The sequence below is a fragment of the Ischnura elegans genome, chromosome 1 (assembly GCF_921293095.1).
Source record: "Ischnura elegans chromosome 1, ioIscEleg1.1, whole genome shotgun sequence".
Lineage (NCBI taxonomy): Eukaryota > Metazoa > Arthropoda > Insecta > Odonata > Coenagrionidae > Ischnura > Ischnura elegans.
In genome coordinates, this window is record NC_060246.1 from 153,223,922 (window position 1) to 153,240,750 (window position 16,829).

Consider the following 16,829-nt stretch of genomic DNA (forward strand, 5'->3'; position numbering starts at 1 on the left):
AGCCGGGGTGAGGTCTCTTCGTCCGGAATATGGGATGGTAAACCATCTTTTCAGTAGGCAGTCCCTCTCATGAATATAACTAACTGTAGCAAGAGTGTCCCGAGAAGTGTCTTGCTGGTAAGTGATTTTACTTCTTACATCATAAGAATTTTCAATACGTATAGAAAAAGCTACCACTTTCCGGTTATGCTTTTTTTCCTTTTCCGCAGAGTAATTAAGCTTCAGCCAGTAACGCATTGCAATTATGATCAACATGAAAACGAAATTCTTATACGGCATAAATGTGTTGTACCACGACAAGGAAATAAAATAATTGAGATGAGCTTCCGTATGAAGAAATGTGGAAAATACTGCAGAAACAAGTGACTTTTTACGCATTCATGCGCACGGATGCAAAGTTAAATACACCATAGGATGAAGTTCGCCATGAAAAAATGTTTTCCCGGCTAAGTCAAAATGGGAAAAAAAATCATAAGCAGCATGTGCACATGTTTTCTCGTAAATAAACAAAACTACCAGTGAAAATTATAAAAAAATTCTGAAAAGCAGACTTAAGTAACATAAAAAAGAAGGAAGTTAGGAAAAATAATATCGTAAAATATAATGAACATTGTGACTTTCGCATCGTGCACCCTAATCACTAAACCACTTGTGCTGGAAACTGGTACTGCATAGGAAAAGGAAATAAATTGCGCTTTAAAATCTTTTAATGCATTTATAAAAATTATTTGGTTATTCAAATGAGTTTTTTATCAATTAAATGAGCTTTTTCCATCCGAATCATCAGCGTATTTTACTCGTGGGCAAACCCCAACACCCATCTGGGATTTCAAAATTATCCAATTTTTTTATTTCTTGCAAATAACCACTTCCTTGGGACGTAGGCATCAGGGGAAGGGAGGACCCATTGAACGGGCTGGCTACATTGGCGCCCTGAACGTGGGGCTCGACAAGGTAGGAAAATACGCGAATGACCCTGTTATGAGTCAAGAGAGCGGGGATAACCAAGGAACCGCGTTTCACGGATACCGGAATAAGCCGCCTTCGCTGGATAGCGAAGAATGGAAACTATTGACGGGGTTTTCGGCCATAATGGACAGGTGGGAACTGGACACTGGAAAGCAGGAGGAAAAAATAGGAGAGGCGTCGAGAGGCGCGTCAGAGACAGAGGAACCAACATTGAGGAGTATAATGGCGATTATACTGGAATGCAAGCGGGAAGTAAAAGACAACGGGAGAAGAACGGAGGAAATGAGAGAAAAAATTAAAACTGAGATTAAGGGAATTCGGGAGGAATTTTATGAGAAAGTATACCTGATGTTCGAGAAGGAGAGGAGAGAAGTTAAACGGGAGTGCCGGGAGATGAGAGGGGAAATTCAACGGGTGAGAGCAGAAGCACAGAAGTCGCGGGACGAGGCCTCAGCCGCTATAAGGAAGGCTACGCAAAGTCGAATCAGAGAAATGGACCAGAGGATGAGCTAAGTAGAAGGAAAAGTGGCGGTTATGGCGTCGTACCGTGCGGAGCAGGAAGAAAGAGAAGAACAAGGGAGCCGGGATGAAGCAATGCAGGCGTTGAGGGCCGAGCTAGAAAAAGTGAACCGAGCGGCGATGACTGTGATGCCCGCTCCGAACATTGTGGGAGCTCATAGTCGGATAACATTTCGGGGACGGGCGCACGAGCATTCCATCACATTCCTCAAACAATTCGAAGCGCACTGCAATCTGTATAACATACCCCAAAACCAGCAATCGCTGCTATTATACCAGCTGTTGGATGGGAGCGCGAAGACATGGGTTGATTCCCTTGCGCGGCTCCCGGACGACATTCAGGAATTCAGAGAGAATTTTTTAAGTCGTTACTGGAATAGTGCGACTCAGTACGATTTTAAAGTGAGAGTAACAACGGGAACCTACCGGAAGGAACGGGGGCTTAGTATGCGTGACTACGCGACGGAAAAGATCGCGCTAATAAGGCTCTGTAACCCGCCGGTTGACGAAGGGGAAATAATCCACTTGTTAACCCGCCAGTATCCTCCCGCAATACGGAATTTACTGAAAAGCGTGAGAATCGTATGCATCGAGGGATTCTTGGAATTACTAGGAAGATATGACCAGACCGACGCAGAAGAGAGGGCAGAGCGAGAAAAAGTAAATCAAGCTATTCCAACCCAGCGGGGACCGGAGGGGAGGAGAAGAGAGGATGGAGCGGATGGACGGAGGAACACAGGAGGCGGTAGAACTGAAGGTTTTTTCCGACCCAACGCGACTTTGAACGCTCCCCCGGCACGAGAACCCGCGGTGGATAGGAGCGGGGCGCGGCCAAGACAAGGCGGTGGAGATTGGAGTACTCGGAGACAGTCTAATGCATGGCAGATGGCCCAGGCGACGGCGGAAACGTCCACCTCGCCACTGACTGATTCGGTAAACTAGGGAGGGTGGAGACGGAAGAGGCCAACGACTCCCACCCGATCGAAAGGCCCAAGGAGAGACGTGAGGCGAGAGTCAAGAGGGACAAGTGCCCATAAATCGAAGTGGAAATACTCGGAAGAAAGATTAAAGCGTTGATTGACACGGGGAGCAATGTAAATGCCGTGTCAGGTGGCGTAATTGTGGGGATGCAGGCTGCCGGAGTAAGAGTGCCTATGCTACCAATCACGCGTTCATGGATTCGTAGCGCGGATGGAAGAAAATCCAAACCCATCACCAAACAAGTCATGCTCGCAATGAAAATAGGAGAAGCGGAATAAGAGGTTGTGTGCCTCGTGATTGAGAGCCTTATACGGCCTATAAAACTGGGCGTCGGGTTTCTCAAAGAAAATAATGCTGTGCTGAACTTTGCGAGCAACGAAATGGAGTTGGTTACGTCTTTGCATGGGCATTTAGTGGAAGTCTTCAGTGAGGAAGAGGTAGACGAAGAGGGATCAGTCACGCAAAAGTGTTCATTCGTCGTCATTTGCCCAGTACTCGCCGAAGAGATAAAAGCAAAAATAGAAAGCATGACTGAGTTGGAAGAAGAGGAGAGGAGAAAAGTTTCCGCGTGCCTACGGAGGCATGAGAAGGTGTTCGAGCGAACGGTGGGGCCGATAATAGGTTACGTCCACCGAATACGCTTATATGATGAAAATCCAGAAGTCATACCCCATCCCATTTGCCTACAGGGAGGAGGTGGAGAAGCAGATAGCCGAATTGATGGAGTTAGGAGTGATAGAGAAATCGGCGGGCCCATTCAACAATCCGTTGGCGGTGGTCAAGAAAAGAGATTGCAAGGTGCGAATTTGTTTGGACGCCCGCCGCCGTCTCAACTCGGTTACCATTCCAGAAAGAGACGTACCGCCACGAGTGGATGATGTCTTGCAAATGTTTTGGGGGGCGAAGATATTTACGACGACGGACTTTACGAAATCGTTTTTCCAGATCCCGCTTTCCGGACGACCGGAAATATACTGCCTTTCGACTGGGGTCCTGTACATATCAGTTTAAAAGGGTTCCTTTTGGTTTAAAAAATAGCGGTCCCACACTAATTTCGTATCTGGAAGAGATTCTGGGGCCCAAGGTGTCGGCATTTGCTACAGTTTACGTAGACGATGTAATAATCTACTCCTCCTCATTTGAAGAACATTTGAAGCACGTCAATATTATTTTTGAGAAGTTCCAAGCCGCTAATCTAACGGTGAACTTAGCCAAGTCACATTTCTTTCAAAAGGAGGTAACATTCTTAGGGTACATTATTAATGAAGGAGGGGTGAAACCGGACCCAGAAAGGATCAAACCGGTGCAAGATTTCCGGCCCCCCCGCAACGTGAAAATGTTACGAGGGTTTTTGGGGCTATGCAACTATTGTTCAAAGTCTTGCAAAAACTATTCCCAATTAACTTTGCCCCTACTGGGATTGCTTAAAAAAGGAAAAATAAATCCTTCGCGAGTTTCAGCGACTCGCAAATATTTACTTTGCGGGGCCATGTAACGGTTAGCCACCATCCATTTTATTTTATGTTGTATGCTTTGTTTTGAACTCGCGGGCTATCGAATCGGATGATTCGATAGCATGGCTGGTTTTCGCACACCACCGTCCCTAGGGACGGCATAAAAAGGTGCGGCGTGTGAGGACTCAGGACAGAGAAAGGAGTGCAACGATGTTGTAGTGAGTGGTGAGTGAAATAATCGAAACCAAGGAAAGGAAGTTCGACACCGCGGAGCCATACGGACGCAGTAACGTCAAGGACAGAACGTAAAGTATCTGCACTCCATCCCCCCCCCAGTGAAGACCCCTCCTCATATACAGTGAACACTGTGTGGGAAAAGGGATTTTTTTATTTCTCTATGGTTGCTATAACTTGGTCCTTTCATTGTTCAACGATTTTTTATATTTATCTTTGGTTGTTATAACTTGGTCCTTTCATTGTTCAACTATTTTTTTTATTTCTCTTTGGTTGTTATAACTTGGTCCTTTCATTGTTAAACGATTTTTTTATTTCTCTTTGGTTGTTATAACTTGGTCCTTTCGTTGTTCAACAATTTTTTTTTTGATGTTATAATAAATTGTTATTTCTGTATTGTAAGGTGGCTAACCGTCATTTCCATCCGAATAATCAGCGTATTTTACTCGTGGGCGAACCCCAACCATCTGGGATATCAAAATTTTCCAATTTTTTTTTATTTCTTGCAAATAGCCACTTCCTTGGGACGCGGGCATCAGGGTAAGGGAGGACCCATTGAACGGGCTGGTTACAATATACATATATAAGTTTATACCGTACTCCTAGCAATGCGGTAAATAATACTGATCCACAAGCAGTTTTGTTCCCGTTTTTACATCATTTACAGCACTTTCTACATCTTTGTTTGAGTAGATTAGTCCAGCACCTTTCCGAGTTTTTCCTTGTATTTTTGCACCATTATATGCAGCTAAGCAAAAAGGTTACCTTAAAGGAATTTCCATGTTATTTTGGAGGTAGTTGAACTTATGTAATAAATATCTCCGTGAAACTTATATTCAAATTAACCATGGGGTAACTGGGTCCGTCATGACCCAGTAACCCCAATACCCTGCCCCAGTTATCCCATTTATTAACCCATTAATGCCCAGAAGATTTTTTTCTAAAAATTTTACTTTTTTTGCTTAAATTACGATTAGGCATCAAACCTGATGCGGGAAAAAATATTTTTTAAAATCTCTAACATTTGCATAGTACTTAATCCTACACGTATCTTAAGATACATCTGGGCACTTAAGGGGTCAAAAATGCACATTATCATTTAATTGTGTTTATGCACGTTTTTGCTATATAATTCATTACCCATGCCTTCATCAGTAGTTTTTAAGACTTGAATTTGAATTATTATGCATGAAATAATATAATTTTGAGTATTATTATATTATTATAACGCGAACAATTTACATTTACATTTTGAAATTTTACAGCAGTGTGATACTGTATCCGAGTTTTTTATACCGTATCCATCCCTGTACAACTGATACATCCAAGTCTCATCTGAAATATTTGAACCACCATTCTTATTCCTAATTGTTGTCCGGTAATTTGCCAGGAATTGATCACACAGGTCCACTCCACCCATGTGAGAATTGTAGTCCGCGATCGCCACTGGCATTTCGGAAACAGAATAACAAACAGGAGTTTTCATTTTTTTATGTATGCTAATAGTAATCAATTCTGATATGAATAAGTTGTCAGCAAATTTGTTTGTACCTGGCGGTAATTTTCACTCATCCACTGGTCCTAAAAGTACATCTCCTTGACCAAGATCTGTTCTCTGAAGGTTGGCTACAGCATGATAAAGGTTGACTTGATTCGAAAATACACCATAATTTTAACCGTAATCTTACTCGTTTCACTCTGATACAATACTTGCAGCCATATCTATCATAGTAGAGGTTGATTGATTCATCCACCAAACAGTATTCTCTAGCTCTTACAATTTTTAAAGTCTAGTTCAAAACCTCAAACTAAGGTTGAACTTTATATAGCCTACCTTTGCCATCATTCTTCCCATTATAATAATTATCTGCCAGATGCAGAAACCTTAACATTTCTTCAAACCTGTTCCTTCGCATTGACTGAGAAAGTATTTCGATGGTGCAGTCTGGAGATGGCCTCCGATAAAGCCATCAACTAAGTAGACGGTGACCTGAGAGAAGCAATATTCCAAACACTTCATAAATCACTTCGATTTGTACGTACTAAGAATGTACTAACATTTTTAACAATTGTTCATAAAATTTGTCTTGAATTTTATCTGCTGACAGCGCTGATGTTAGAGCTATTTCAGATTTGTTTCATCTCTGCTCCATCACTAAGGTACGTCTTCTCTTCTCAGCGGTAAATGGGAGCCCCTATGCTGTTTTCTTAACTTATACAGCAAGCGGTGTGCAACAAAAGTAACAAAAAAGTATTTACAGAAAAGACGGTTGAAAAGTCTTTAAAGCGCAGATTCCTCCTTATGTCAGGTATATCTTTCGGAGACTCGAATTTGAACACAAATTACAGAGGTTTTGGTGATGGAGCGTAGTACAAAGTTTCTTTATCAATGTTCACCAAAGTTACTTATTTCGTACACTGATTTCCGGCTTGCAAATTGGATATTATTGCCAGGGGAAAGTTGAACGAGAAACAAAGTAATCAATCCATTCCACCGTCGGTGATACAGAATACAAGTAATGCCATGACAGAGGCAGATACATATGGAGGGCGAAGGGGGAGCACGCCCCCCTCTTACGTGGCCGCCCACATTGCCTAACAGGGCAGCACTACAATTGTAACTCTTTCATATCATAAGATGGCATTGCCTTGAATATATAATAATTATACAATAAATATAATAATAATAATGCCTTGTTTATAATCATTTTAAATAAAACTTTCCTAAACTTTGCCCGTGACTTGATTATTTTTCATTACGATACAAGTAAAGATAGCTCAAGATATCTTTTGTGCCCCCCTTGAATTCTTTTCTGTATCCGCTACTGTGCCAGGATAGGCAACTTGATATTGCGAGTTTTTGCATTTCCAGAAATCCAATACTGACTCATTTTCTGCTTCCAATGAAGGTACTTTATCACAATTTAAATGAGGATGCACAACAATTCTGATAAAATTCCTGTTTTGCTGTATTTACCTAATTGTTCAATATTATACTTCATGAAATGGCAGGAATATAAAACTGTCTTCGATCTATCACATAATTAGGTTTATAAAATTATTACTTATTCATCTAATCAATAAATAGAATGAAACATACCTATAAGTCAAAACTTGAATTTTCAGTACCACAAGTGCCCAGACGTATCTTTAGATACGTCAAAACTTTACTGATTAGTTATGTCATGAGCTTGAAAGAAAAATGAATATCTTTAAAAAGATAATATTCCTTATACATTTAAAATAAAACAGGTAAAAACTGAATTCAGATAACTCAATGGTTTATGTGAAAATTTAATTTTCACATGACCATAGCGTAGCGATTTCTGAGTAGTTCATGACCAGCCATGTGTAAGTAAGCATAAAAATTGCAGATATTGGCTTAAATAATCTAAATCACTTGTATACCATTTGAAGACTTTATTATGTCATATTACGTAAATAAATCTCACAAACAAAAAACCACAGAGTATTTAGGAATTCTTAAAGTGTGACGTATCTAAAGATACGTCTGGGCTTTAATGAGTTAAAAACTTTTGGGTAAACTGGAACATCCTAATTGCTAAACTGCAGGAAGTTTAAGAATTATAACAGCCACTTATATGAACACAATCAATCTTCATGATTTTCCTAAAGTAGTTAATAGTTAGAAATTACTCACCACATAACAATGAAAACCAGCTAATCTCAAGAAGGATTTGGTGCTTTCCTGGCGAATGCTGTTGATGAAGTCTTCACGGTAAATCATCCGGGTAAGGATGGACAATGTTTCCAACGTTTTGATGGCTTTCTTTGCCATCGTCTCTAGGGTAAATCATTTTATTTATCATATTAATTCGCCCTGAAGACGATGGCAGAGAAGGCCGTTGAAACAGCAGCAATTTCCATCCGTACCCGACCGATTTTCCGTGAAGACTTCCCCCTCGGTTCAAAGCGGATATCATTCGCTCACTTGAAAACAAGAATCGTGCTTGGTATTGTAATAGATCACGAGTCTATTATAATAATATCGAGGAAGTTCTGCGGCGCGCGTTCGCGATAAAGGTATCTAAATACTGGGGATGGATTGACCTCAGTGCAGAGCACAGCACAAGATAGAAACGACCTCTTACAGAATGATCGGGTTTACACATTTATTTTCAGAATTGACCGTACAAAAACAAAAATCAAAGAAATACCCTTTCTTAGTTCTAATGAGGGATGAATGATTTGACTTTTATGGTGATACATAAATGAAAAAAATGAATCAAAAAAACAAAGAACACTACCCCACCAAAATTACCTAATTCTAATACAAAAAAATCAATAGAATGAATGGATGAATGATGAATTTACAAATGCCGAAGAATGTACAGACTCCTCGTCCAGTTGTGCGAAATGTCCAGTACAATTGCTTTGAATATGCAAACCTCGTGGACGGGAGATTAGTGATACAACTTTTCTTATTGAATGTTGAAAAAACTTGGCAATGGGTTGCGTGATATTGTTCCACAAATCACTATTTTCGAGTGAACAGCACTCTGGGTCCCTTCTTGAGGAATTATGTTGGGTCGAGCAGGGAGAGTGGATAATGCACTATCCAGGGAGAGAAGTTGTTGAGTATATTACCGCGTCAATGGTGTGGTTCTCTGTCGAATCGCCGCTTCGGCCGTTGAGCCCAACAGGCTTCTCTCTGCCTGCGGCTTCGAAGAACAGCGGGTGATTCCCACGATGAGTCGCGTACTCCGACTGAATCCATATCTCCCGTTGACTCTCGCTCACTGTGCGCTGGCCTTATCTCGGCTCGGAAGGTCTCTCTGCTTCCGCGCACTTCCAAACACAAATTATCCTCCCTTCTCCTCGTGAACACCCGTTATATAGCGGCGTTCACGTGACATAGCAAAAAAAATGACACTCAAAAAACCCTTGTACTTGATGGGGACGCCGCTCTAACAGTGCTGTGCCCGCTTAATTTAAATGAGCGATGGCTCAAACCTGGAACCGACCGCGATGAAAACATTGAAAAACGACGGTGAAGGTCGTACCGTCACATCGCCCCCCAGCACGAACGAATTTTTCCTTTTTCTTGCTGGGTGAAATATGAATGCAAGAAAAATGAAAAATTAGTTCGAGCTTTTGCACGAAAAAAAAAATAAAAATAAAGGAACAATTTACTTTTGTGATTCCTTATCCCCTATAAGGAACCAAGGAAAATGCATTAAATATGCCTAATTCGGATCCATCCTCCCTTGACAACAAGTAAGCATTAGGACCAACCCTCTTTGAAATACTGTATGCACCGGTTAACAAATGAAAGAACTTGTGAAATCACCCAAGTCTGATGTCGGACACCCGCAGAGTTCGTAGTAGCACGGAGTCTCCGATTTGGAAATTAGAATGCACCACTTTTTGACATTCCCTCCTCCTACGGGCAGACCCCCTTAAATTTTCAGCAGCGAAACGGATGATAGTTTCCTTGCCTACTACGGCGTCCTCCGGACATGTCAACCCATCGGGAAAACGATTTGGTGGTTTTCGACCGAAATGAGCCTCAATAGGGGTCATTTGTGTTGACTCATGCCTTACTTCATTGAACCACTTATTCACAAAAGGCAGAACCTTTACCCAAGCCCAATGTTCACCACCGCAATAAACCCTGAAGACGCGAGACAGTTCCTCCATAATTCTCTCGCTCGGGTTTGGTTGGGGATGTCGAATGGATGAGTAAATGATTTTTATTCCTAATCCACCTAACTCATCCTTCCATCTTTCGCTTGTGAACATGGTTCCATGATCCGATAAAATTGCCTTGGGTATCCCGCATAACTGAAAATATTCTTTTCTTAAACAAATTAAACAATTCTTAGCCTTTATTTTAATCAGAGGATAAACTTGGACGAATTTAGAAAATACGTCCACACATACAAAAACATATCGAAAGCCCCCCTTCGATTTCGGCAAGGCTCCATAAATGTCTACGGCGAGGAGTTCGCCGGGTTTGTTTGGAATAATGTTGGCCATTGGGCCTTCGAAATTCTTTGATGGGTACTTGGTTTTTTGGCAGACGTCACATCTAGAAACAAGTTACCTAATCTCTCGGTCCATATTAGGCCAATAATACCTAGTTTTTATCACGGCAGCAGTCTTAGTACCGCCGAAGTGAGCATAATTTTGATGTGCAAAAGTAATAACACGCTCTCTGACCTCACGGGGCAACCACACACGGTAACGAACAGCGTTGTTGGGAGAAGAAATTTTCTTAAATAAAATCCCACCTCTAAATGCCGCAGAATCTACCAATTTTCGAAAGCGATTGCGCCGTGCGTCGTTAGGTAACGCGATCCCTCGAAATAAATTCACAATAGGACGCAAGTCGCGATCATCAAATTGCATCTGTGCGAGGTTCTTGAATTCATCTTTGGGGAAGGGTGCCAACTGAAGGTCGATTTCAGCTACGAGGTAATGTTCTGATGGCTGCTCTACCGATTTCGGATGCCTAATAGAAAACTGGCTTAACCAATCTGCTACAACATTTTTCTCTCCCGGACAAAATTCAACAGTGAAAGAATATTCCTGTATCAAAAGCGCCCATCGCGTAAGTCTACAATTATTGAAGTGGCACTTATTAAGGAATGATAGGGATTTGTGATCGGTTAAGATAACAAATTCTCTTCCCAACAAAATCGTTCTAAACTTCGTTTAAGTCCACACGATCGCAAGGGCTTCCTTCTCGGTCGTTGAGTACGCAACCTCGGGGCCTTTCAGAGACCGACTTGCAAACGAAAGAACCCGTTCGCAGGCATCTTCATCCTTTTGGAATATAAAAGCCCCTATTCCTAGGTCGCTACTATCTGTCTGAACAAAAATCTTTCTAGAAAAATCAGGGAAGCCTAGCATTACGGAATCTAAAAAACATTGCTTTATGTTTTTGAATGCCTTGTCTTGCGCCTCCTCCCATTTCCACGGAGTGCCCTTTTTCAGCAATCGCAGTAAAGGTAGAGTCAAAAATGAATATTTTTGCACAAACTTCGCATAAAAATTGCAGAGGCCCAGAAACGCCCTCAGCTGTTTTACATTAACGGGAGGTGGAGCGGTTTCAATGGCCGATATTTTCTCCGGACTTGGCCGGACGCCTTTTTCGGACAGTATGTGTCCCAAAAATTTTATTTCCTTACAACAAAATTGTGATTTAGATAAATTCATTGACACATTCGCTTTCAAAAGCGTCTCAAAAAGCAAACTTAATTGCGTAAGATGCTCAGGAAAGGTGGAAGAAGCGACTAGTATGTCGTCAACGTTAACAGTTAATAATTTTTTGAGTTCGGGGCTTAGAATGTCATCAAGACACCGTATCAACGCGGCACCACTATTCTTAAGTCCAAATGCCACGCGTTGAAATACGTAACTGCAAGAATTGAATAAAAACCCTGTATACTTCCGATCCTCCGGATGCAGCTCAATTTGCCAGTATGACGCGGTAAAATCAATGCTTGAAAAATATTTGGCACCATAAAAATTCAACAAAATATCGTCTATCATTCTCAGGAATAGTGATACTGTTTAATCGCCTAGCATCTAAACACAAACGTATTTCACCGTCTTTTTTTTTAACCACCAGCAATGGGTTAATATACGCGGTTTTTTCTTTCTTAATGATACCTTGGGTAAGCATTTCCTCGATTTTTTCCTGCACTAGGTGTTTATATGCTATAGGAATCGGGTAGGCTTTTTGAACAAAGGGCCGGTTGTCTGAGAGCTTGATCGGATGGCGGACACCTTTTATTAAGGTCGGAGTAGAAGAAAATAGCGTGGTGTACTTAGCTAGCAGCTTACGCAATTCATCTCTTTCGTCGCCGCTTAGCTGACTAGACCTACAAACCGCCTCCTCTATGTCCTCCTCATCTACTTGATTCCCCATGGCCAATACTTTAGCGATATTATGTTCCCTGTGAATCTTAATGGGAAAATCTATCACCGCAGAACCTGAACCCCTCACTTTTACTAATTTTTCGCCGAAATCAATGAGAACCTTATTGTCTGCTAAAAAATCCATTCCCAGAATCAGAGGTTTTTTGAGATTTTTTATCACAAGACAAACTACTTCAAATTCAATCCCTCGCATTTGGAGTTGTATCAAAACCTGCCGGGTAATTGGTGGGGACTTGCGGCTATCCGCACACACGATCCTTGATCGATTAAGGGGAAAAGATGGGATCACGTCTTTTACTTCTAATTCTGTCAAAAATCTATCTGATACCGCGGAAATCTCACTACCGGTATCCAACAAAGCTTCCCCTAGCACACCATTAACCCAACACTCAACAACGGGACATACCCGCCTTTCATAGTACGTGCTGCCTTGCACACCGCTCTCAAAACTTTCACCTACCAATTCACACGTGGATATTATCTTACCCACTACCCTCTCTCCATCTGTCTCGGCTGGGGACTGGAGGTGAGTCACACCCAAGGTGATAGAAAGTAAGGTGGTCTCACTTCGCTGTTTACGTTTCGGCGGTGACGTCACGGCCGACACCTCGCTCAGCCGCCTGGCAGGATTAACATGCTATGCCCGGGTTTTCCTGACATATTCATTCACATTCTCGCCTTTGGGCTAGATATGTCGATGAAACGGCTGTGGGGTAGTGGAATTTATATGTATGACATTTGAATGCGTTCAATAGAATAGTTTGTCATGAACGAAAGGTATTTTTTTAAAGTGAATAAATAAAGGACGACGCCGAACGGCTGCTATTTTTGATTTTACGAACAGAATTGCCTTGGCCGAACTGAAAAAGCGGAATTTCCGAAGAACAACTGAAAATGCCATTTTGAAAAGTAATCCTAGAAACTCGTGAAGATAAAATTTCGTAACTACTAAGAGTTGTTTCTATAAACTAGCATTTGTTGAGTCCAACTCTTCCCCTCTCGCCTACCAGAGTGAATTCTTATATACTGTCTTCAATTTTCTGCACCATTGTCGTTAACTATAACCATCTAGCCATAATACCATGTAGAACTTTAACGCAATTAACACTGTAAAGAGTAAAATTTGTGTTTATTATTAATATGCATTTGTGCAAACGGTGATTATTTCTTTTAGGAGTCATTTGAACCACCAATAGTAGTTCCTAAGGAAAAGGTAATGAAGGGAAAACTATAAGCGTGCTTCAGTCAAGTTTTTACAGGACGTTTTTCCGTACATATTTGAATAGTTAACAGTGTAAATCTTTTCTAGAAGTACTAATATTACCTTCATGGCTCTGAAGTAGCAATGCTTAATATGGAATAATTTGAACTTGGTAAAGTATTAGCTGAGGAACAAGATCGAAGAGTTTCTACACACAATTTTCAGGGAAACTTCCATTAAGATAGTACAATAAACATAATTCGAGGAATTTTGATACAAATGTGGTCAATTTGAAGGGTTAACCATTACTATATCATTACCCAAAATAAGACAGAAACAGGTATGCAAACAACAAGCTAATATGCACTATAAGTGCTTTTCAAGAGATTTGGAGCATGAATAAAAGCTGCATCAAATAAAATCACAGATGGAGGAATTAAAAAAGAAAACAATATACATATTTCAAACTTATGTGATATACATAAAACAGCAAATTTTACATTTCCAGAATTCAGATTTAAGAATGCTATTGAAACTATTATTTATACAACATATGCAAAGTATGCAAATTAAAAATAAATCTCAAGTGTAAATGATGGAACATATCTATTGATATAGTTTCAAATTAGGAAAAGAATCATGAATACGGGATGAAAGCCACCACAAATCTTCCATTGTTACTGGAATAGCTGAACCTGTAATTAAAAATTTGTATAAATTGGTGAGCTGTACTAGAGGAACTAAAAAATGAACTATTCAACAATTTCAATGAATAGCACCAGAGTACACCAAATTTTCAGTCTCATCAAACGTTATAAAACCTCTTGATTTGGATCAAACATGCTATTACTCGAGTGTCTATTTCATCATTCACAGTCTGTGCTACAGGAAAACTAAGGTTGGGCAATATCAATTTGCAGAAAACATTCTGCCAGTCTAATCTAATGCGAAGATGGTGATCTTTCTGCCAACAGAGTCTTTCCCTGGACTCTTCCCTTCTTCAGCTTAAGAGCTGAAAAGCATTTATGCAAGAAATCCATGAAGGAAGACATAGTGCATCAGGCATAGAAGAGCATCCAGCACAACTATTCAAGATAAATAGATTAATAATAGGAATAATGCCTCAAATAATATAATCACAACAACGCAACGATTTACATACCTATGGAAGGATATTTGAAGTCCGCTCTTCTTAGCTTTGTTAGAGCTATTACCACAAGTAGCCACCGTGCAACGCATTCTTTATGATGCTTTTACCACGCAAAAAGAGTAGTAAATCGGCAGTATTAGTCAGGGAGCGCAATATTCGTTGCTGAAGAAACTGAATTCCCATGCGGTTCATCCGTCGAAAATGGCCGGTGTCTGCCGTGACGTCACAGGACTTCGGCAAGGGAACTGAGACCACCTCTCCTTTACCACCTTGAGTCACACCAGCCGACGCGAGTTTAACGCGAAGTCCTGACCTTCTACTCGAGGTGCGCTGGGAGGAGGCGGACTGGGGGATTTCTCCTTGTGTCGCTCTTTCCCAACCTTGCGTCCTCGCTGAAACGTGACGGAATTTATTCGATAACCCTTATCAGCTGCTCGCGGCCTCGTATTTTCGGAACCTTGCAATGCACCTGGATGGAACGAGTTTTGAGTAGCCAGCGTGCTTGTCTGATAAGACTGGTCATACAATCCTAGTAATACAACCAGTCGTTCAACCGTTAAATGATCAATTGACTTTAACGTATTCTGAATCTGAATGGAAAACTGTCTAATTAGGACCTGAAGAATTTCTTCTTCACTCATCGGTGAGGAACACAATCGCGCTTGCGCTACTTTTTCAATCGCAAACTGTTTCATCGTGTTCGACTTTCCCCTCACATACCTGTCTGTAATGATTTGCATGCGGAAATTATACTGGGTGTCAGTGTCCCAAAAGTTAGCCAAAAATTTTTCCCTAAATTCCGCGAGTGTTGACGGAACTGGCCATAGCGAGTTACTCTATATCTTGGCATCACCGCTCAACATTTGAAAAAACACTTGTGGTTGCAACGCCTCTGGCACAGAGACTATGGAAAAATAATTATTAACTTCCCTTAGGAAGGCAATAGGGTGCTCGTTGCTAAGGGCAGAAAAGGTGGGTTTTGTGAGAGAGTGGATTGATACGGCCGCTGATTGCGTGGTCGTGCCCCTATCTTTTAAAGCGGTCACTTCAGACTCAAGGGAGTTGATTCTAACGTCGCAGTGTACTTTCACTTCCTTCTGCGTCGCAATCACTGCATCGTAAGCCTGTTCCAACGCACTGGTACGAACCTTTACATCGCCAATCTCCGCGCTTACCATTTCTCTACATTCTTCGCGAACGACCCTTCCTATCGTTTTTACACCGTCTGCACACCGTGTTTCTACCTCATTAATTTTCTTTTTTACTTGCGAAATCTCCTGCGAAAAACCTTCGTTCCACCTATTCATCTCAGCTTTGATTTCCAGAAACATGGCTTCTTTACTTTCCTTACTCTCGCGTATTTCCTGTCGCATGGTATCATTACTACCTTTTATTTCCTGACTCATGAGTTCCTTACATTTATCAATGCCTTTTTTCATCTCCTGACGCGTGATTTCATGACTCTCATTACATTTATCAATACCTTTTTTCATCTCCTGACGCATTGAATGCATTAAGGAGAGGAGGGTATTAAGCGGGTCTTCACGGGACTCCGTTTGACTGACATTGAGCCTACCGGGTTCGCCAGGTTGCACGGATAAAGATCCAACCTCCTTCCTTTCGGGGGTCTCTAACACCATACCCGCTAGTCCGAGCGCCAACCCATCGGTATCTGAATGAACGCTCTGGTCGTCCGTATCGACCTCGTCATCCTTTTTCTCCCGATACTGTCTAAACGCTGCCATCTGATCCTCCTTGTCTGCCATTATTTAAATTTAACTTGCAAAACCCAATGATACGGAATCTGAAAATTTTGATTCGGTAACCCTTCTGACAAAATGAATCGCGTATTCATACAAAATATGACCGCGCGTTAATGGGCGTCAATTGCGACCATTGGTCATTAAATTCAATCTCAAGAAAGTGGTGCTGACTGAAGGTCACTTTCAACTGAAAGGAATTTTCCATGGCAGTACGAACTATTCGAGCGGCCCCGCACGTTGGTGCGCCAATTGTAATAGATCACGAGTCTATTATAATAATATCGTGAAAGTTCTGCGGCGCGCGTTCGCGATAAAGGTATCTAAATACTGGGGATGGATTGACCTCAGTGCAGAGCACAGCACAAGATAGAAACGACCTCTTACAGAATGATCGGGTTTACACATTTATTTTCAGAATTGACCGTACAAAAACAAAAATCAAAGAAGTACCCTTTCTTAGTTCTAATGAGGAATGAATGATTTGACTTTTATGGTGATACATAAATGAAAAAAATGAATCAAAAAAACGAAGAACACTACCCCACCAAAATTACCTAATTCTAACACAAAAAAATCAATAGGATGAATGGATGAATGATGAATTTACAAATGCCAAAGAATGTACAGGCTCCTCGTCCAGTTGTACGAAA

At 41.2% G+C, this 16,829-nt stretch overlaps 1 protein-coding gene across 1 annotated transcript; it reads left to right on the forward strand.

The window, feature by feature from the left end:
• Positions 1-1,092: 1,092 nt before the first annotated feature.
• Positions 1,093-1,482, forward strand: LOC124167263. Its single transcript, XM_046545197.1, has one exon. It carries the CDS (start codon positions 1,093-1,095, stop codon positions 1,480-1,482), a length of 390 nt encoding a protein of 129 aa, XP_046401153.1.
• Positions 1,483-16,829: the final 15,347 nt, after the last annotated feature.

Bases quoted from the DNA above. Each gene is read 5' to 3' on its own strand.
- LOC124167263 (XM_046545197.1), top strand. From the start codon at position 1,093: ATGGACAGGTGGGAACTGGACACTGGAAAGCAGGAGGAAAAAATAGGA.